Raw genomic sequence first — 21,546 nt, 5'->3', positions numbered from 1 at the left:
AGTCTGCCCTCCTGGGCCACTGTACTTACAGAGGCGGGGCAGGGTGCACCTCTGGCCGGGCAGCTCCCACCTCAGTCCCACCCTTGTGGACTCTAACAGGCTCCTCTTCCTGCTTCCTAAGGCCTTGCCTGGTTCCAGCTGTAGCAGCACATGGACAAAGGGAGCGGGCCAAGGCTGGACTCTGGTCCCTTTATTGAGCCTGAGAGACCAGTGGGTACATACCAACAAAAATAAACTTCTCTCCCGAAGCCTGCCTGCAGGCTGGGGCCCCCAGCATGTCCCGGCTGGTGCCCATGGCTGTCCCCAACCCCAGCAGCACAGGTCTGGCTCCCCAGGAGTGACAGGATGCTGGCTGCTCAGTATCTGGAGATCCTAGGTGGAGCAGGGAGGGAGTCCCCGCGGCAAGGCGGGCCCCATCAACATCCGTGGTCTGCGCTGGGCTCCTGGGGCTCGCTCAGTCATCGCTCAGGGTGATGACGTCGTATTCGATGCCCTGGTGCTGCAGCTGTTGAATGTGTTCAGGCACCGCCTCCTCTGTGCCAAAGAGGCCCTGGGCTTGGGCCATGGCAGCGTCGGCCACCGCTGCCAGGGACGAGAGAGGACAGTGACCTGAGGCCCAGGAACAAGGCCTGGCTCCCAGGCCCCCAAGGCCTTCAGGGTCTAGCCCCGTACCTGTGACAGCTGAGTGTGCCGCAGCCTCAAGCTGGGCCTGGGTGACCAACTGCTGGCCCGGGGACACAGGCACGTACTGGATCTGGAGAAGGAAGCCAGTGAGACACAGCCTTAGAGGCCCCCCGCCCAGGCCTCTGCTCCTCTGGGTCCCCAGGGGCCCTACCTGGGACTCCTGAAGGAAGGGGGCCCCTTGCTCATATTGGATGTGTGTGATCTGGCCCTCCTGTACCTGGAGAGAGGAAGCCTTCGTAGTGATCACAGGAAGGAGGGGTCGGTGCCTCTCCACCCCGCTCCCCTGGCCTTGTCCCAGCCTGGCCTACCTGGATGTGATGGCCCTCGGGCACCACCACATATTCCTGGGGAAGGAGCTGCTGCACTCCATCCGGGGAAATGATGTACTGTACCTGAGAAGGGAGAAGAGGCAGGTGCTGACAGCCCGCCCCCCAGGAGCTTCACGAGGAAGGCAGAGCAGGGTGACCAGGGAGACCCACCCCATCAACAATGGCAACTGCAAGGACGGACCCCCAGAGGGGTCATTTGCAAAGTATTGTCCCCCCTCCTCCTGTGGGGGAGGATGGGTGCCCCAGCCTGGGTGGTCAGCAGCAGCAGCTCACCTCTCCTGGGAGCAGGGCTTGGGGGTGGGGAGGGTGGGGAAGGATGGGTGCCCCAGCCCGGGTGGTCAGCAGCAGCAGCTCACCTGGCTATCAGACGCCACCAGGTGCTGGACCATCTGGCCATCCGCCGTGGTGATCTCTTGGATGTAGGCGGCTTCCTCCTGTCATGGCCAGGCCAGCTCTAGCTTCAGATTTCTGGGTGCCCCCACCCCTGTCCCCAACCTGCCAGCGGGGCCTCCAAACTCAGGCTCTCACCGGATTGCTCACTGTCTGTTCCTGGGCCACAAAGATGTGTTCCTGACCCAGTGCCTGTTGGAGCCGCTCCGGACCCAGGACCCCATGACTGGACTGGAAGGCAGCTGGGCAGAGAGGAAGGGGGACACACTCTCAGGGGTTCCAGGGAAACCTGGCATGGCCCTGCTCCACCCCAGCCCGAGGGTGTGCACTGGGGCAGTGGCTCCAGTCCCGGGTCCACCCTGGGGTCCTGCTCACTGTGCAGTGTGGCCAGGGTCTCGTCATCACTGTTGAGGATGATGGTCTGGGTGGGGGGCCGGGCTGGGGCCCGTGCAGTGGGCGCTGCCGTCTTTCTCCCGTCAGGGCTGTGGAGCCGCTGGATGTGGAACTTGAGGTGCCCATTGCGGTTGAAGCTGAAGGGGGAGGATCCAGGCTCAGGGGCGCGCCCCCACCCTCCGCAGGCCCGGCAGCCCCGGCAGGCTTCGCCCAGCCTCACCGCTGCCCGCAGAGCTGGCACTCGAAAGGCTTCTCGTTGGTGTGGGTCAGCATGTGCCGTCGCAGGTCCTTCTTGTTCTTGGAGGCGAAGCTGCACTGGCTGCACTGGTGGGGCCGCAGGCTCGAATGCTGCGCCATGTGGGCCTGCAGGCGGGGCGGGGGCAGCGCTGCTCAGGACAGCTGGCCCCCGACGCACCAGGCCTGTGCTCGTGGTCTGGTGCCACCTGCTGGCTCCACCGTGAGGCCACTCAGCCCAGTCCCTCCTCACCCTCGGGTCACCCCTGTGAAACGCACTGGCTCAAAGAGAGGCCTCTGAAGGTCACCCCCAGCCCTGACACTCTGGGTTCTGGCCCCCCTCCCCTCACGGAGCTGTGTGAGGATTCAGCATGCAGTCAGATCTGAGAACTGGTCCTTCTCAGGGGATGGAGTCCCAGGAACCTCCCTGGGATTCTGTGCTCTCAAGTCTTCTGGACAACTCATGTCTCCTCAGCTGCCTCACGTTCTACCCCTCTGCTCCTGCCAACCCAGCTCAGCCATCACCTCCGGGAAGTGCCCCCAGCACCCCAAGTCCACGTGACTCATTTCCTGTGTGTGGGCACTGCATTCACCCTGGGGACACTCAGGTGTTAATCCCAGGCTGGTGTGTCTCCCCACCAGACTGAGCCCCCTGAGAGCTGGGGCCTTGCTGAGTCACCTCTGCGCCCAGTGGGGAGTGGAAGACCCGGCCTGGAGGGTGCTCAGTCAAGTTTTGTTACACAGACGGGCCAGCAGAGGAACGGGGCACCTACCCGGACCTCGGGCCACTGGCGAGCGCTGAAGGGGCAGTCAGGGCACTTGAAGGCTCCCGGCCCGGCGTGGGCCCGTTTGTGACTCTCCATCTCTGCTCGGCCGGTGAAGGCCTCGGCACAGATCTTGCAGGAAAACTTCTTTGATGAGGCAGTAGCTGCAGATGGCGGCGAGGGGGGCACTACCAGGCCCAAGGGTTTGCTGGCTGCAGGAGGTGGGGAGGCAGAGCCCTGAGGGTCCCTTGACTGCTGGGTCCTGGCTGGAGTCGGGGGCTCAGGACCATCTCTGGGCAGCCCCCCATACTGCAGGAGGGGCCACTTGGCGCCGGAGGCCAAGGCTTCTGTACTTGGGAAGGAGATGGAGCCGTCTGCAGTCAGCTGTGGAGAGCGGGGGGGGGAGTGAGGGAAGAGGGTGGTGAAGAGGGACAGGGGCTGGGGGAACGACCGGAAGCAGGGGGCGGGACGGGCCCCCTCCAGCCTCACCTGGATGTGGTGCAGCTGGGTCCCATCGGCTGCCATGATGAAGTGCGTACCAGCTTCTTTCAGGGTGTCACCCACGACCACGGTCTGGGCTGCCTCCCCCGGGGGCTCCTCGCTGTGGGCACAGATGCCAGGAGTGGGAAGCAGAGCTCCAGGGGAGGCTGGCGGGCTACGGGAGCCCCTTCCCTGGGAAAGCCCTCCTTTCACAGTGGACCACAGCCACCACAGGCTGGCCCCAGCTCCTCCCTTTAGCAGCTGGACCTCCGCTGCCTTTTTCACAAGCAGGGACCAAGTGTCCAGTGTACCATCCAGCTTAGCAGTGGTCATCCCCACTCCCTCACGGGCATGGAGTGATGAGATGAAGGGCTCCAGGAATCAAGCCCAAGTCTGCCCAAGCGGGGCAGGAGGAGAGGGTGAGTAGGGGAGGCAGGGCTCCTGACTCCCATCCCGTATGGAATTCAGGGCTTCCTCCGATGGCCCAGGGGTTCAGTGAACATGGAAAACGAACATTTCTACCTTAGACTCGCTCAGCCTAGAAGAACCCAAGTGCAGTGGTGGGGCCTCTGATGTCACTGAGGAGCCCGAGTGTGTGACGAAGGTCAGAACTGGCCAGACCCCAGGGATCCAGAACCAGGAGCACGTGGGCCACAGGCCAGGCTCAGATCCACAGCGCGTCTGACCTTCAGGGCGCTACTGCACTCCCTCCTCACGTGTAAAATGAGGGAAACACCCCGCCCACAGGAGTGGTTACCTGAGTCCACAATTGTCAAGTGCCTGGACTTCCTTAAGTAGCCCTTAGCCCGTGAGGGACACCACCCCCTACAGCCCGGTCCTTTCACATGCCTTAGTGCTACCTCCTGCGAACTAGGCGTGGGTGGGCGGGGTTCTCCCCTCACTCCCCTCACCACACCTATTAATGGCCCCAGGGCTCACCTGTAAGGCGTGCCGGGAGTCGAAGTGCCCTCCTCGACGGTGGGGGCCGTAATGACACTATAGCCAGTCCCGCCGAATGGCCCAGGTGCCAGGGTGATCTGCTGCAGGTCAGGGGGCCCAAGCTGGCTCTCAGCGGCCACGCTGCCTCCTGGGTCTGCCACGTGGAGGGTGACCACCTGGGGAGTGGCGCCTGCTGGGGAGGGCTGCCCCCCAGAGGACGCTAACCCTGTGTCCACATCCTCTGACTTCACCACGGCCACCTGCAACAGCATGACAGGCAGGGTGGGTGGCAGGAGCTGGCGTTCGAGGTCCTTTTATATCTCCGGGCCTCAAAGCTTGCCCACGCTCCAGCCGGATCCAGTGCTGCTGCTACTCATGGACACAAGCCCAGCTATGTGTTCCTGGCAACTGGAGAGACTCTAAACAAGGATGGCATAGTGCCTTACGGCCGCCTAAGGACACTGGAGAGAGACTTAACAAGGACAGGATAAAGTGTTACTGCCCCCTCAGGCTATTTCAAATCCTGAAAGATGATGCTGTGAAAGTGCTGCACTCAATATGCCAGCAAATTGGGAAAACTCAGTAGTAGCCACAGGACTGGAAAAGGTCACATTTCATTCCAATCCCAAAGAAAGGCAATGCCAAAGAATGCTCAAACTACGGCACAATTGCACTCATCTCACAGGCTAGTAAAGTAATGCTCAAAATTCTCCAAGCCAGGCTTCAGCAATACGTGAACCGTGAACTTCCAGATGTTCAAGCTGGTTTTAGAAAAAGCAGAGGAACCAGAGATCAAATTGCCAACATCCGCTGGATCATGGAAAAAGCAACAGAGATCTAGAAAAACATCTATTTCTGCTTCATTGACTATCTCAAAGCCTTTGACTGTGTGGATCACAATAAACTGGAAAATTCTGAAAGAGATGGGAATACCAGACCACGTGACCTGCCCCTTGAGAAACCTGTATGCAGGTCAGGAAGCAACAGTTAGAACTGGACATGGAACAACAGACTGGTTTCAAATAGGAAAAGGAGTACATCAAGGCTGTATACTGTCACCCGGCTTATTTAACTTATATGCAGAGCACATCATGAGAAACGCTGGGCTGGAAGAAGCACAAGCTGGAATCAAGATTGCTGGGAGATATATCAATCACCACAGATATGCAGATGACACCACCCTATGGCAGAAAGTGAAGAGAAACTAAAAAGCTTCTTGATGAAAGTGAAAGAGGAGAGTGAAAAGTTTGGCTTAAAGCTCAACATTCAGAAAACAAAGATCATGGCATCCGGTCCCATCACTTCATGGGAAATAGATGGGGAAACAGTGGAAACAGTGTCAGACTTTATTTTTGGGGGCTCCAAAATCACTGCAGATGGTGACTGCAGCCATGAAATTAAAAGACGCTTACTCCTTGGAAGAAAAGTTATAAATAACCTAGATAGCATATTGAAAAGCAGAGACATTACTTTGCCAACAAAGGTCCGTCCAGTCAAGGCTATGGTTTTTCCAGTGGTCATGTATGGATGTGAGAGTTGGACTGTGAAGAAGGCTGAGTACCAAAGAATTGATGCTTTTGAACTGTGGTCTTGGAGAAGACTCTTGAGAGTCCCTTGGACTGCAAGGAGATCCAACCAGTCCATCCTAAAGGAGATCAGCCCTAGGTGTTCTTTGGAAGGAATGATGCTAAAGCTGAAACTCCAGTACTTTGGCCACCTCATGCGAAGAGTTGACTCACTGGAAAAGACTCTGATGCTGGGAGGGACTGGGGGCAGGAGGAAAAGGGGACGACAGAGGATAAGATGGCTGGATGGCATCACCAACTCAATGGACGTGAGTGTGAGTGAACTCCAGGAGTTGGTGATGGACAGGGAGGCCTGGCGTGCTGCGATTCATGGGGTTGCAAAGAGTCGGACACGACTGAGCGACTGAACTGAACTGAACTGAGGGGCCCTGGAGAGACTTTACAAGGACAGGATAAAGTGTTACTGCCCCATAGGGGCATTGGGTAATGTCTCCAGACAGTTTTGATTGTCACAATTGGGTGGGAGGTGGATACTGGCCCCTGGCTGGTAGAAGCCAAAGAAAGTGAAGTCACTCAGTCGTGTCCGACTCTTTGCGACCCAGTGGACTATAGCCTGCAAGGCTCCTCTGTCCATGAGATTCTCCAGGCAAGAATACTGGAGTGGGTTGCCATTTCCTTCTCCAGGGGATCTTCCCAACCCAGGGATCGAACCCGGGTCTCCCGCATTGCAGGCCAATGCTTTATCCAACATGGAATTATCTAGCCCAAAGTGCCATGGTTAAGAAATCCTGAGGTAGAAGAACAAGCGACAAACCAGTAAGAAAAAACAAACATCAGAGCTCTACCTCACATCTTACTCAAAGGCTGCTTCAATGGATTAAAGATTGAAACATAAGAAATAAAATTCAAGATCGATTAGAAGAAAATACAGGTATTTCTGTAATCCTTGGGGTGAGAAGATGTTCCTAATCATGACAGAAGATGTTAAAACTTACAGCAACATGAATCAGAAAATGAGACCAGAAAACAGACACCTGGGGTGGGTGGGATGGTATTTAACAATGCATATCAGAGATAAAAGGTGGCGTTCCCGTACATACAAAGAGCCCTTGCAAAGTGATAAGACAACTAATAATTTACAAGCGGGTGAGAGAAATAAAGTGGTCTATGAACAAACAGAAACGCGATCTCTCTTCTGATCACAAAGTTATCAGTTAAGATCCTGACATACGTGTCTGGGACATGAAGAGACTGATGAAGACTGCTGTGCAGCCCTGGTGAGGCAGTGGGGAAGCACGCTCTAGTGGCAGTCATGTAATGACATGTGTTTTCATTTTTAAAATTCTTATTTATTTGGCTGCAGCAGGTCTTAGTTGCTGCATGTGGGATCCAGTTCCCTGATCAGGGATCAAACCTGGCCCCTGTGCCCTGGAAGCAAGAAGGCTAAGCCACCAGACCACCAGGGAAGTGCTGACACATCATTTTAGAAGGAGTCACGCTTGGGGTGGGACCCACTGATTCTGTTTCTAGGAGGCTTCTTTTAACCCCACCACTAAAATACATGTTTATGAACACCCGAAAATACATGTTCACGGAAGCACTGCCTTGAGCTCCTGAAAGACTGGAAACCATGCGCAAATAAAGGACTGACAAGATAAGCTTCAGAACTCCCCCATAACTGAATGAGGTGGAGACGTCAGGAAGGAGTGGACATGTGTGCGCGGCCAGGCTGCAGAGGGAAGAAGAGCTAGGCTGCCCATAAACACAGATGCCATGACCCTACTTTTTAGAGATCAAAAGGTGTCTGTGTTACCGAGCACCTGGACACAACTCTGCAGAAATGCTTATTAACCTGTTAACAGTGGAAATGAAGGCGAGGGGAAGAAACTTAAAGATTTCCACCCTCTGAATAGAACATGTCTTAACACTCATTTTGGGTTTACAAAAACAAGCATATGTTTTTGTAATCAGAAGCAAAATGCATGATATTGGCATGAGAATGGCAAACAGATCAAAAGAAAAGACCCTGTCTAGAAACACAGGGAAATCTACTGCATGATAAAGGGGATGTTTCAAATGACTGGGGAAATTAGAGGATTTGATCTACTGCACTGACAACTTTTGGGAAAAAAATAAAGTTAGTCCCCTACCTTTATGCATATACCAAAAATAAATTCCAGGTGGAGTAAAAACTTAAGTGTAAAAAACGAGACACTAAGAAGAAAATACCAATGAATGTTTCTATGATCTTGAGGTGAAGAGGCTTTTCTAAGGATGATACCACAAGCAAAAACTATAAAAGCTTGATACACTGAACTATCTAAAAATCTAAAACTTCTCCCTACCCGCAAATGCTACAAACTAAAGCCTATGAAGATTTCCAGGTTCAAAACAGGCTCCCTCGTCCACGGAGCTCTGTCCCCTTGGCAGCATGTTACTGTTCCAAGTTCTTGGAATTTATCATCTCAAACACACAGTTTCCATCCTTTCAAGAGGCTGAGAGACAGGAGGTGCTGACAGACCTTTCCCTGCCTTAGAGAAGCATGGAGAGGTGTGGGGAGGCAGCTGGGCGCAGCGAGAAGTCAAGATGATGAACTTGGGGGCGGACGTGCTGGGTTTAAGGCACGTGAACCCCGTGAGAGGTCAGAGAAAGCTGTGGGAGCCTTTGGCCTGTGGGAGGTGGCACGGAGTGAGGGCGCTGGGCTAGCTGGGAAGCTGGTTCAGAGCCCCGAGCACAGTGTGGCGCTTACTGCTCAGCGTGCTGGGTGTTGCTGGTGAATCCAGGGTGTGGAATGGAGACCGTCTGCCCTCCCTGGTCTCCTGGGCCTCCCTGGCATGGCGGCCCCCCTCCCCTGCACCTGCCCACTGGGGTCCAGTGGATCCGTCTCCCACTACCTGCGAGCTCCCTGAGGGCAGGGCATGTCTGCTTTACCATTTGCCTCCGCTCCCAGTGTCCAGCGCAGAGCTGACACCCAGGGTGCAGCCAGGCCAGGAAGGAGCTCACCTGCAGGGCTGTGCCACTCAGCTCCCGCTGAGTGCTCATGTTCAGCAGCAGGTCCAAGGCTGTCTGCGTGGCCACGGCTGTCGACTCCGCAGTCCCTGGGTCGGGTGGAACCTGAGACTTAGAAAGGGCTGGAAAACTGGCACCTAAGCCCCCTCCCCACCAGCTTCTGGCCCCTACCAGCACAAGCCCTGTCCCTGCTCCCACTCTCCTGCAGAACTCACCTGGCTGATAAATGATGGTGGCGCCACCCAGGGTGTCGGAACAGAGCAGTGGGGGGGTCTCAGGGGTCTGGAAAGGTGCAGCCTCTGAGGGGATCTGCGGGGTGGGAATACGGCCAAGGGTGATGGGGGGCAGCTCAGATTCAAGACACCTCCTGTGTCTTGAAGTGTCAGACACTTCACATCTGTTGGCTTGTTTGATCCTTACTCTCTTCAAGATATTTACCAGCTCCACGTTACAATGAGCTGACTAAGGTTAAGGATCCCCTGGCTAGTGAGGAGAAGTGGGGCTTGAACACAAGGCTGGCTGACTCCAGAGCCCCTCTATGCTCTGCCAGCACATTGTGGTGGTCCATCTTTAGGGGCTAGGAGGGGGCAGGCAACATACTCAGCCACAAGACTGTCTTTCTCAGCCTGCTTTGCAGCTGGATAAAGTGTGGCCATGTGGCTAAGCAGGAGCTTCTGGTAAAGTTCATGAGGAAGATAAGATGGACAGACGGCAGGCATCCTTCTTCCTCTTCCCCCATCCCTTCCTCTTGCTTCTTGTCTGGGATGGTGAGAAAGGCTGGAGCTCCTGCAGCTATACTGGACCATGAGGCAACCACAAAAATGGGAACCAGATGCGTAGGAAGATACACTGAGAGAGTGTGGTCCTTGATGACTGACCAGGGAGCTGCCACAGCAGCCCTGGGCTGCTCCCCTTTGGACTCCTTTTGTGTGAGAGAATAATAAACTATTACCATGACCTGGCTACTGACACTTCCATTCTCTATTACTAGCACTGGAAAGCCCACCCCTCCGTGGAGCTCAGGACAGCACCCTTCGCCCCCAGGGCTCATTTCATTGTACCCGAGGTGCCGACGAGGACCCTGGGGCTGGGGGAGGCAGCGTCACACGGCCTCGGGGCCCATGCCCCCCACCCCTTCTACCCGCTGCCTGTGCTTACCTCGGGAGGTCCTGGGGAGCCGGCGGGGGGCCCAGGGGCCGTGCTGTGCTGCTGCTTCAGCTCCTCGATCTGCTGCAGGGAGAAGAAGGGGCGGCGGCGGGAGGGGGGCTCCTCAGGGTGGCGCCGCCCCCACTCCTCGAAGCTGCTGGCGTGCCGGCACCGCACATGCAGCCGCAGGTTCTTCTTGTGCCGTGTGCTGAAGTGGCAGTACTCGCAGGCAAAGGGCTTGGCCCCTGCAGGCACACCACAAGGCGTCCTTGGAATCGCCCGCCCCCTCGGGGAACCCTTCTGTGACCCCAAGGACCTCTCCAGCTGACTGACTCCCAGCACCATGCTCCCAAGCGCAGGGAAAGCACGCTCCGTCCTTGCTGGTGGGCAGGACAGAGACCGGCCAGATCTCCCTCTGCACTCACGGCCTTCCTTCGAGCACCTAGTTCAAGGTCACATGAGCACACGCCTCTCTCCCGACTCGCTTCCCCACAGGAAGCTAGGAATCCGGCTAAGGGCAACCCTGGCTCCCTTTCTCTAGCCTTCCCTCGTGTGCCTGCCAGAGGGCCAGGCACCAAGAAGAGGCAGTTCCTGCCATCCATCTTCTATGGCTTCCTCTGGTGAGGGCAGGGCCTATGGAAGACCTGTCTCGAGTGCCAGGCCCAGAATGGACAGGGCTCAGGGAACAAATGGTTTTATAACCACCACAGGGTTGGCATTCTGATTCTCTCCTTTCACAGCTAAGAAAGGCTCAGAGAGGGCAAAGACTGGCCCCGGGTCATACAGAGAAGAGCTGGCTGAGCTGGGATCTGAGCTCAGGTGAGCGACAGTGGGGTGGGGTGGCAATTCCCTTCCACTGAAGAGCTGGGGCTGCCGGGGCTGGGGGGTGAGGGGATGGCTAACAAGACAGAGCTGAGCCTCCACTACGGGGCCCTGCTGTGTTGAGGGGTGGGGCCAGCAGGACCTGTATGCTTGACGGCCACGTGGGATAGCAGGAAGTCCTCTCGGAAGGTGCGATAGGGGCAAAAGCTACACTTGAAGGGCTTGTCGCTGACGTGGGACAGCTGGTGGTTGAGCAGCGCCTTCTTGTCCTCACAAACAAACTCGCAGAACTCGCATTTGAACCTGGAGGTGGTTGGAGCGGAGCGAGCTCAGCAGTGGGGCACGGCGGAGTGCTGCAGCCCCAGGGGCTCTTCGGGGCTGTACCTGCGGTTGGCGACAGCCTGGATGTGCGTGAGCAGGTGCATCTTGAAGGTGTAGCGCTTCTTAAAGGACTTTCCACACTGCACGGGGGGGGGGTGTTAGATGAGGGAGCCGCCCCCCAGCAGGCCCCCTCACGCCCCAGCCCTGCACTCAGCCCCACCCACCTTGTCGCACATGTGGGGCTTCTCAGTGCTGTGTGTCTTCATGTGCTGAGTGAGTCTCTTTTGCATGGGGTAGACACGGCCACACACGGGGCAGGGGAAGGAGCTCAGCTTTGGGGTCTGGGAAGGGGCAGAAGGGGCCGGGTGGACACAGAAGGCAAGCAGGGAGGGTGAGCCCATGCCTGAGCCTCCCAACCCCCGCCCCTCCACCCCACGGGCAGCCCGCAAGCAGGCGCCCTTCCCAGGCCTGAGCCCCCGACTCACCGGGTCTGGCCTCTTTTTCCTAGGGGAGAAAGACGCAGGAGTCAGACCATCACGTGCCCAAGCCCACCCCAGACCCTCTCCCATTGACAGGACCCAGTCTCAGCCCTGACCCTAGCCCCCTTCTGTGAGAAGGGCATCCCTCACTGGAGCTCACTGGGAAAAATGTGAAGAGGCATGCGGTAAGTAAGTTCAACTCAGCTTTAGGAACAAGCCATTCTCTCTCTGTCACAAAACACATCTGTGTTTTAAAGACTGAGAAATTATGCAGCGATAGAGAGCTGCCGAACCAAGTGCTTGTTCAACCTGGTATCCCTAATCTCATGTGGACAAAGGACTCCTCCTTCCTTTTTATTTGTATTTTTAAAGAAAAACCTCTAAGAGGGAATCCCCTGATGGTCCAATGGTTAGGGCTCGACATTTCCACTGCTGGGGCCTGGGTTCAATCCCTGGTCAGAGAATTAAGAACTTGCAAGTCATGCCAAAGAGAAAGAAAGAAAAAGGTGTAACAGAGAACTGGCTTTAGATCCTTTTCTGAGCCCCTTTAGGTACACAATTTCCTTTAACCACCTTGACAATGACAGTCCCCAATTTACAAAGCTTGAAGCAGGAAAGAGACCGAGTAAGAGACCTCTAGGCGCCCCCGCAGCCCTGCTCTGAGCCAAGCGATCTGGGATGAATTGTCTGCCGTTCCCACGTCTGTCACGTGCTGCGAAGGGGCGGACCCAGAGCAGGGGCTCAGTACGTGGGAACTGGTCTCCCTGGGCCTCTGCCTCCCCAGCCCTACTGACCGATCCCGGCTGTGCACAGCCGCGTGCCGGATGACGTCCTTCCGGTAGACGCTGGTGTAGCTGCACTTGTCACACTTGTAGGGCTTACTGCCCACGTGGTTGAACATGTGCTCCTGGGAGAGAGGCAGGGACAGGGCTGGGACATAACCTCCCTTCCTGCCCACCTGCCCTGTGCCTACAGCCTTAGAGTTGTCCCTCCCCACTGCACCTCGGAACAATCCCTGCTCCCCACCCTTCCTGCCGAGGTCCAAAAAACAACCTCTAGGCCCAGTCTGAGGGAGGAAGCACCGTGTGTGCAGAAAGCACAGAACTCGGGCCATCAGAGCTCGAGGTATTCCCAGCCCTGACGATGCCCAGTTCCACCTCACTCTGGCCAAGCCAAGCTGTAGCTTCCTGGGGCAATAAAATGGGACCTTTCGACTCTCCTGGTGGTGCAGTGGAATAAGAATCTGCCTGCCAATGCAGGGGACACATGTTCAGTGCCTGGCCCAGGAAGGTTCCACATGCCGTAGAGCAACTAAGCCTGTGTGCTGTACCTATGAAGCCTGTGCTGTACCCAGAGCCTGGGCCCTGCAATGAAGAGTATACCCTGCTCACAGCAACTAGAGAAAGCCTACACAAAGCAACAAAGACTCAGTGCAACCAAAAATAATAATAATTAAAAAATGGGATTCTTAATACTTAAGACCTCATTGGGCTACATGAGGATGACATCAGAGCATCTACAAGGTACAAGGCAGGCTCGGGCTACTGCAGGCCCACAGGCACCTCTGGGCAGATGGTGAAAAGGACCTGCTGGAGACTGTCTAACACAGTGAAGGCAATGAAAGCAGTTTTCCGGCCACCTGCCAGGTGTGCTGGTGGTTAGGCAAGTCTAAGACATACTGTGACTCTGCAGTGTGCGGCCTGCCAGGACCCCCTCGGCCTGGAGACGGGGCAGGAAGGGGCCCATCACGGCCACTCCCCTTCGGGGCCTTCTCCCAGCCAGCGTCCCCTCCTGCCCTGGTCCCCCTGCCACACCTTGAGTGAGGACCAGCGACGGGAGCGGTAGCTGCACTGCAGGCACTTGAAGAGCTGGGGGTTGCCGGCCTCATGGGAGTTGACGTGGAAGCGCAGATCCTCGTGGGACAGGAAGCGGGAGCCGCAGATGCGGCACAGGAAAGGCCGCAGGAGCGGTTTGGGTGACTTGTAATAGTACCTGCTAGGAGGATGTTGGAAGGGGTCTGGAAGGGCCGGGCTGCCACCCCCCACCCTCAGCCCTCATCTCGGCGCCCGTACTTGCGGTATTTCTTGCCAAGGAAGCGCCTGGAGGGCCGACCACGACGGCGGGGCAGGGCGTCAGCCTCATCCTGGTAGGACGAAGCCGCGTTCCTTGCATCTGACTGGCTCACACTGGGTTCCACGAGGGCCCGGTTGGCCTTGCCCAGGGCCACCAGGCGTCCCCGCCCTGAGGAGCTGGGTGCCTCGGGGTTTTGTGGCTCCAGAGGACTCTGTCCACTTTGTGAACTCACTAAAGGCTCTCCTTCCACACCTGCCATGGACACACCAGGACAGATGTGGACAGGTGTGTCAGAGCCAGTCAAGATACACCCCCACACACACCGTCACAGACCACTGATGGGCACAGCAGGCTGCAGGACAGATGCAGGCAGCCATGATTAGACAGCATCCCCTCCTGCAGCTGTCAGCACTGCACGCCTTAAACGGGACAGTCTGGAGCAGCACTGGGAGAGCCAGGACCTCCCGGCCAGAAGACCTGCCTGTAGGCTGAACTCGGTCACCAATTTGCTGTGTGTCCTCAGGCAAAGCCCCACCCCTCTCTGAGTCTCCTTTTCCCCCATCTGTCAAAGGGAGGTAACTGTCGCTCTTGTGACCTCACAGGGACATTCTAAGATCTGGGAAGCAACAGCAACGCTTAATCACTGGTTTTCCCGGGGGAGGCTGGGAGGCTGAACAGCAGATGGGAGGGAGGGAGGAGACATCACGGCACAGTTGCAAAGCCTCTGTCATCAAAACATCAGAATACGCTGCCTATTCAAAAACACTATTTCACTGTAATGTTTTAAAAATTCAAAACATATTTTTAAAAAATCCAAAATATTTTACAAGAAATGCTGGTAACATCTTGTTTCTAACAAGATATTCAGGTGTATTCACTTGTGGAAATTCACTGACCTGGGTAAAGAATCTGGCAGCCAATGCAAGGCACACAGGCTCGATCCCCGATCTCGGAAGATCCCACGTGCTGTGGAACAACTAAACCCTGCGCCAACTACTAAGCCTATGCTCTAGAGCCTGGGAGCCACAATTACTGAGCCTGCGTGCAGCAAGTACTGAAGCCCGTGAGTCCTTAGAGCCTGTGCTCCGCAATAAGAGAAGCCACAGCAATGAGAAGGCTGCGCATCACAACTGGAGAAAAGCCCTCGAAGCAACAAAGACTCAGCATAGCCAAAAATAAACACATACAGAAAATATTTTAAAAATTCACTGAGCTGTGCAGTTAGCATACACGTGCCTTCCTGAACATATACCTCAATAAAAAGTCACTTTACAAAGACGACCAGGGACTTCCCTGGCGGTACACAGGTTAAAGACACAGTGCTTCCAATGCTAGGGGTGTGGGTTTGATCCCTGGTTGGGGAACTAAGGTCTCACATGCCATGAGGTATAGCCAAAAATGAAAAGAAAAAAAAAACACTAAAAAAAATATTACCACTCCTCCACACACATAACTGCATGTACAAAGACTACTACCTTGTATTTCTGGCATGTCTAGTTAAGCTTTAAAACAATCCTAAGAGGCAGGTACCATCACCTCATTCACAATAAGGGAAGGAGAGATTCAAGAGGCAAAGCGACCCACTCCAGGTCACATAGCTGATAGGAGGCAGAGCTGGCATTCTGTCCATGGGAGTCTCCCCTGTCCCAAGCCTGTCACGCTCCAAATCCGTGCTCCTCTGACATCATCTCAGACCTCAGACTTATTCTTGTTTTAATAATAATTAACTCAGTTGTAAATATTCCAACTTCCATGCTGTGACAGCTTCTCACTGAAAAGCTTTATCGGACAGCTGATGTATCTTAACCCTCGAGCTTGGCAGGGAAGTGCTTTCCCCGTCACCAGGAGGCCGGTAAGTCATCCCAGTAGGTCTGAGACTTGCTGTTTTGCACAGCACAGTCCACCCCCAGGCTCCATGGAAGCAAGTAGGGAATGAGGCCACCCCTGGGCCCCACCCGCACCCCTAGGCCCCACTCTCACCATCTGGGAGATCCAAGGTCTCCAGGCGAGGCAGCTTCCGGGGCCGGCCAGGTCTCCTGCGGGGTCTCAGGGTACTGGGGGTGGGGCGCTGGGGCCGCAGCTGCCGGCCCCGGGGCTCGTCATCTGCAGGGTTATAGTCGCTGTCTTCTGTGGGGAAAACAAGAGAAGGAGGGCCGCAGCCTTGACCTTTCAGCCCTGACCCCTTGTCAGCTTCCCTAGAAAGAGGTCCACTTCCCCATCCCTGCCTGCCCCTCCTTCCAAACTCACCAGCGATGCCGCCTCCAGGAAGCCTTCCTGATGTTTCCCTAGCTGACTGTCAGTACTCATCTTTGAGGCCCTGCAGTCCTTTCTCTGGACCATTCTTAACACCTACCATTAGCTCATATGTACCTTAATGTAATTCAGAAAAAAAGTGCCTCTTCCTCAATACACTTTATAGTCATTGTTTAGAAAAAAAGTGTCTAGTCATTCAAGTCTACAAAGTATGACTATGCTACCGATTAAAGGAGCTACTCGCTGTGACTCTTGAGCATTCAAAATGTACCTAGTCTAAACTGAGGCATAAACTGAGGTATAATTAAGTATAAAATACACATTATATTTCCAAAAATTAGAATGAGAAAAAGTAAAGGTAATTTGCTAATAATTTTTTATAATGATTGCATACTGAAATTAGATTTAGACATAATAGGTAAATAAAATATATGACTGATTTAAATTCATCTTTTTACTTTTAATACAGCTACTAAAAAAGTACACATGTGGCTTGCATTCTGCTTCTGCTGGACAAATGGGACGTGACCCTTAGACACAGTGCTGTTTCTCAGTGCACAGTCTGGATAACCGCACATGAAGCTCCTGGTCCCAAAGCCCCAACTCCTCTTATCTTATGCTGGAGGCACTCCTGGCTGCGCCTGTGCCAATTCCTCTTCCCTGGCCCTTCATGTGGGTCAGAGGGAGCTCAGTATATGCAGATGTGGGAGGGCAGCAGGTCTGGGAGCCTACCCTCCAGGTCATCGATGGCACCAGCATCTATGATGTCGTCGTCATCTTCCTCCTCTGGGCCTTCTTCCTCCTGGGGCTGGGCCGAGCTGCCCGACTTGCGCGGACGCCCCTTCTTTCCAGCTGCTGCTGCTGGGGGTGGGGGAGCAGGGTACAACGAGCTTGTCAAGCCTGACTCTTGGCACCCCATGTGCGGGCGGGCAGGCCAGCCGCTACCAACGCACCTGGGCGGAAGTGCCGCTCCCGCATGTGGCGCAGCAGCGTGGCCTTAGTGCTGCTCCGGTACTGGCACATCTTGCACTTGAACTGCTGCACCACCACCACCTCCATCATGGCCTCCAGGCTCTGCAAGTCTGGCTCCTCGGTGCCAGAACCCAGGGGTGGCTGCGCCGGGGAGCTGGGCCCACCCTGCGCATCCTCTGGCGGCTCCAGGCACGTGGACGTGGATGTGGGGCCATCGGCCAGGGCCTCGATGGCTGCCAGGCTATGGGCCAGGGTGGAACTGGACATTGGTGACGCCATGGGGGCGCCTGGCGGGGGTGGTGAAGAAATCAGAGGGAAGTGGAGAGGGAGACTGGCCATGAGCTACTGCTGCCCCTCCCAGGCAAGCCCAGGGGTCCTAGAACCCACGCCCAACATAGTAACCATGGGGAAACCGAGAGGCCAGGGGCAGCCGATAACCTGCCAAGATTACACAGTGAGTGCGGCAGAGTCTTCCTGTCCTACCCACACCCACGGCAGGGCTCCCTGGGCCTGGTGCTGTGCTCTTACCATCGTCTGGTCCCTGCAGGATCAGGTACCGTGTGGCCTCGGCCCCGCTGCCCTCCGCACTGGTCACGGTGATGCAGCCTAGGCAGACAGGAGGAGCAGAGGCCCAGTTGATAAGGACAACCATCATGCCAACACTCACTCCGACTCTCCCATGCGACTGTGAAATCGGCTGCCCCGTGACCCACCTCCCGTCCAGGGCAGGGCTGTTGGGACATCTGGGATGTGTGACATGCTGGCCCCGCAGCCAGGCCACAGCTGTCCGCCTTTAACCACTACACCTGGAAGGTCTCCCTCTTTTCCTCCCCAGTCTTTTCTAAGGTTAAGGCCCAGCTGCTGCACCACTTGCTTAGGACTGGCTTTCGAGACCACCTCAGAGCCTTTCCAAGTGCTACGACCCTTACACAGATCCCTGATAGTAGAAAGTAGTCTGGCAAATCATGAGCACCAGCTCCGGAGTCAGACTGAGCTTATGGCCCAACACTTGCTGATGACAGCAGCTGTGTTGGCTTACATCCTCTGTGCCTCGGTTTCCTCATCTAGGCTGTGAGAACAGTAACAGCATGTACTGTCTAGGGTTACCAAGAAGAGCAATGACCTACTGCTGCAGGTAGAGGGTTTAGAACAGACTCCAGTGCAAAGTCAGGTATTCTGTGCTGAATCGCTCAGCTGTGTCTGACTCTTTGCGACCCCATGGACTATAGCCCACCAGGCCCCTCTGTCCATGGGATTCTCCAGGCAAGAATACTGGAGTGGGTAGCCATGCCTTTCTCCAGGGGATCTTCCTGACCTAGGGATCAAACTCGGGTCTCCTGCACTGCAGGAGGACTCTCTACCAACTGAGCCACCAGGAAAGCCCGAAAGTCAGGTAAATCCTCATGTCGTTTAGTACTATGAGATGGGGTTACTGCTTCCACGTTACAACCTCAGAGTGATAAAGTTATCTGCCTGAGTCTGCACAGCTGGTTCTGTAGGGAAACCCTGGAGGGGCAACTCTTGCCCACCAGGGCCTGACTCACTCCGGATGAGGTCGGGCCCAATGGTGGACTCGATGATCTTGTCAATGGCCGAGCCCAGGTCCGAGGAAGAAGCCGTACAGTCGGACACCAGCATGTTGGGGTCTGGCAGTGCACTGGAGTGCACCAGGGCTGGGGGCCCGCCCGTCAGCTCTGCCACTGGCCCGCGGGAAACAGAAGATGAGTCAGGGAGGTAGCCATGGGGTAGGGGGTCTGTGCTGGAGCTGCTCTCAGATACCTCCTCCTGGGGGTCAGGAAACAGGGAGAGAGAAAGCTTAGGAGCCAGGGATGGGGCTCCTTAGGGGCCCAAGGATATGGAGAGTGGAGCCACCCAACGCCCTCATCCACACAGAAGACCAGTGGGAGAAGTCCTCTAGTCACGGAGCCTCCCCCAAAACAAGCCCCAGGGTCCCTGGGTCTGATCAGGTATAATGCCCCACATCTCCTGCCCCCACACAATAGTCAGGTGAAGCTGGTTTCACCATGCTGTCAATGAGCTGTTTCCTCTGCCTTCAAACGCTTCATAGCATCACACCACGGCTAATTGCTACTCAGCCACTCAGCTGGTACCTCTCCTGGGAAGCTGATCCTGATCCCCAAGGCCAAGTTAGGACCCCTCTATCCTCAGCATTTTAGTTGCCTGTGTCCCCCCATCACTTGATGGTTCACTCTGCAGTATTACGGCTCCCAAATCAGATTCCATTAGGGCCAGAACCGCTTCTCTCGTCTCTTGCTATAATCCTAGGGTCGAGCACAAACTGGGCACATGCCAAGTCCATCTCTGCTGAGCCAATGAAACCCCTGGAGCCCCAAAGTGGAGACTGTTGTTGTGTACCTCTATGATGTGATGTCCTGAAAATGATCACTATCTGACAAATAATGACAATGGTGAGGGTGTGGATATTTACTGAGTGTTTATCACGTGTTGAGCCCCGTGTTAATTGCTTTGCATATATTCATTTAACTCTCAAAAAAAAAAAAAAACCTTTCTGAGGCAGACATTTATTATTCCCACTTCACACATGAGAAAACTGACAGCTAAAGCCTGGGGAGCTTATCTAAGACCACAGAGCTAGGAGGTGGCAGAGCCATGAGACTATGTTATAAAGTGTTTCCAAGAAAGTATCTAGTGGCAGCTCACAACGGAGCACCCTCAGGAGTAGGTATTTCTGCTCCATTTTACAGACAGAAGACTGAGGCTCCAGGAGATCTCCCAGTGAATCAGCATAAGAGCCAAGATGTGAACCAGGGCAACAGTGGAAAGCGCAGCCCACACACAGCCTAGATTTGAATCTTGACTCTGTGCCCATTTGCTTCTCTGTAAGATGTGGAAAGGGTGGTATGTGCCTTACAAGGTACGAGATTTAAATGAGAAAACCCATGCTAGGGGCCTGGCATGGGGCCTGGGTCACAGTAAACCATAAATTATTAGCTACAAGCAAGCCTGCTGGCTGCTTCCCCGACTGCCAAGCACTGCTGCCTGCGGTCGCTGCCTCCACCCAAGCGCGGTCCATACCAGCGAGCTGCTGCCGCGGTCCGAGCTCTGCCCCACGCCGGAATCGTCTGCCTCCGCTGGCCCCGGGGCGGCCGCGGCGTCGCTGCTGTCGGCCGACACGGCTTCCGAGGTGCCCACACACAACCCGCTCTCCGAGGGCTCCTCGGGCCGCCCAGGCCTAGGGGCCGCGTCGCTACTGCTCTCCACCTCGTTTTCCTCCATCGGCTTGGGGGGCTGCCTGAGAGGGGGGTCCAAGGTCCGGGGCCTTCACTCTGTGAGAGGAGGTGATCGGGTCTAGAACCGGTGGGCCTCATTCCCGGTCCCCGCGGCCCACTCAGCTGCGCCCATGTGCCCATTTCGCAGATGCAAACACTGAGTCGCCGACGGGGCGGGGCCTTCTAGGGTACGATGACGGGTTGCTTTGGAAAAACAGGACGAGGAAGCCTTGCCTCCCAGGATCTGGCCCTTCCCTCATCCTTGGGAGGGTGGTCAGTGGCGGGGAATCTTGACCCTTTTCTCCTCCCCTCCACGATTCCCCGCAGAGTGGTTCCCTCTACGGGCCCCGTGTGGCCTCAGTGGTTCAGCCCTCCGGACCCCGAGTCCCCCCGGGTGGAAGGTCGGTGGTACCGCCCGCAGGCCCCCTGGGTCAGCGGCTTGCTCCCCCCTCCCCTGGCGCCCGTGCGGAGGGGGCTGACAGAGACGGTCCCGGGGCCTGGCGACTAGGGGCTGTCCCCGGCGCTGCCTGCGCTCCAGGCCCGACGCCATCTTGTGGCGGCGCCGGGTTTCCGCTCAGGCAAGTGCGAGAGCGACTAAAGGGCCTGGGACCCCGGGGCCCTGTTCGGACAGCCCCGCCGGCCTGGGACCTCGCCGCCGGGTCTCCCCGCAGTGTGGCCTCACTTCCTGGCAGGGTGCGGTGTGGCGACCTGACTCTCACCGAAGCTCACCTGACGCTTTCGTAGCGGTGTTCCTCTCCGACTCCGGCATCGACGAGGTCGCCATCCTCTTCCCCCCCGCGGCGGAGGGACCCATCGGCCTTCCGGAGGCCGGGACTACTTCCTGCGCCGGTCCGGAGAAAGACAGGCTTCCAATGTGCTGGAACGTAGCCTCGAGAATTGAAAATCATAATAGAGTCGTAAGAGAATCTGAGATTTTATATGTCGCTTAGTATGAGTGGAAGAATCCGCTATGGTTAGGGGCTACTTTATCTCAGGGCGGAGGAACACAGAGGAGTGGCTATGTGACGTCATGCTGGGCCCCTTCCCTGGGCTGCAGGCCGGGGCGCGGCTGAGTCTGGCCCCACTTCCGGAGGCGTGGCTCCTGGTGGCCTGGCCACGCCCTTCCCGGAACAGCTCAGAAAAACGTGAAACGGAGTGTTTGGTTGGTGAGAGAGAAATAAATGTTATCGATCTTTTCGCCTGCCTTTTGAGCGGTTACTTTACGCTTTTCTTTGAACCTAATCAGATCCTTCCCGATTAGGTTTGACGTGTCCTGGGGAGAGGGAAGCATATAATCCTTGTTTTACAGATGGGGAAACTGAGGCCCTGAGATGGGAGATGGCTGGTCCAACCTCAGGTCTAGTAGAGGGACTTGGGATGCAAGTCCCGATTGCTGGAGTTGGGGAAACAGAGAAGGGTCAGTGCCCACCCTTGCTGAGCTTTGTACACATATTTATTATATAATGGAGCTGGAAGTGAA

The 21,546-nt window shown here is 55.9% G+C and overlaps 1 protein-coding gene across 5 annotated transcripts; it reads right to left on the bottom strand.

The window, feature by feature from the left end:
* Positions 1–175: 175 nt before the first annotated feature.
* On the bottom strand, positions 176–21,260 carry ZNF335 (zinc finger protein 335). 5 transcript variants are annotated; one of them, XM_040248219.1, is made up of 28 exons: positions 20,796–21,260; positions 19,873–20,123; positions 18,360–18,600; positions 17,344–17,421; positions 16,797–17,102; positions 16,576–16,704; positions 15,571–15,717; positions 13,590–13,842; positions 13,332–13,512; positions 12,312–12,424; positions 11,524–11,542; positions 11,263–11,379; positions 11,102–11,178; positions 10,860–11,020; positions 9,908–10,140; positions 8,965–9,058; positions 8,744–8,838; positions 4,214–4,473; positions 3,284–3,395; positions 2,804–3,178; positions 2,017–2,159; positions 1,779–1,933; positions 1,542–1,645; positions 1,370–1,447; positions 993–1,076; positions 836–901; positions 673–754; positions 176–582 (listed from the first exon to the last, which is right to left on the bottom strand). In XM_040248219.1, the coding sequence occupies exons 2-28, from the start codon at positions 20,071–20,073 to the stop codon at positions 455–457; spliced, it is 4,032 nt and encodes a 1,343-aa protein (XP_040104153.1). In that variant the 5' UTR covers positions 20,074–20,123; positions 20,796–21,260; the 3' UTR covers positions 176–454. The 5 variants fall into 5 exon arrangements, with proteins under 5 accessions (XP_040104153.1, XP_040104155.1, XP_040104157.1 ...); XM_040248221.1 differs by having other exon boundaries at positions 13,332–13,509; XM_040248223.1 differs by having other exon boundaries at positions 16,576–16,701.
* Between the last annotated feature and the right edge of the window lie 286 nt (positions 21,261–21,546).

This window comes from Oryx dammah, unplaced genomic scaffold, assembly GCF_014754425.2.
Source record: "Oryx dammah isolate SB20612 unplaced genomic scaffold, SCBI_Odam_1.1 HiC_scaffold_10, whole genome shotgun sequence".
In the NCBI taxonomy this organism is placed as follows: domain Eukaryota; kingdom Metazoa; phylum Chordata; class Mammalia; order Artiodactyla; family Bovidae; genus Oryx; species Oryx dammah.
Note: the sequence above shows the minus strand (reverse complement) of the source record. Positions and strands in the feature narration are given on the sequence as shown.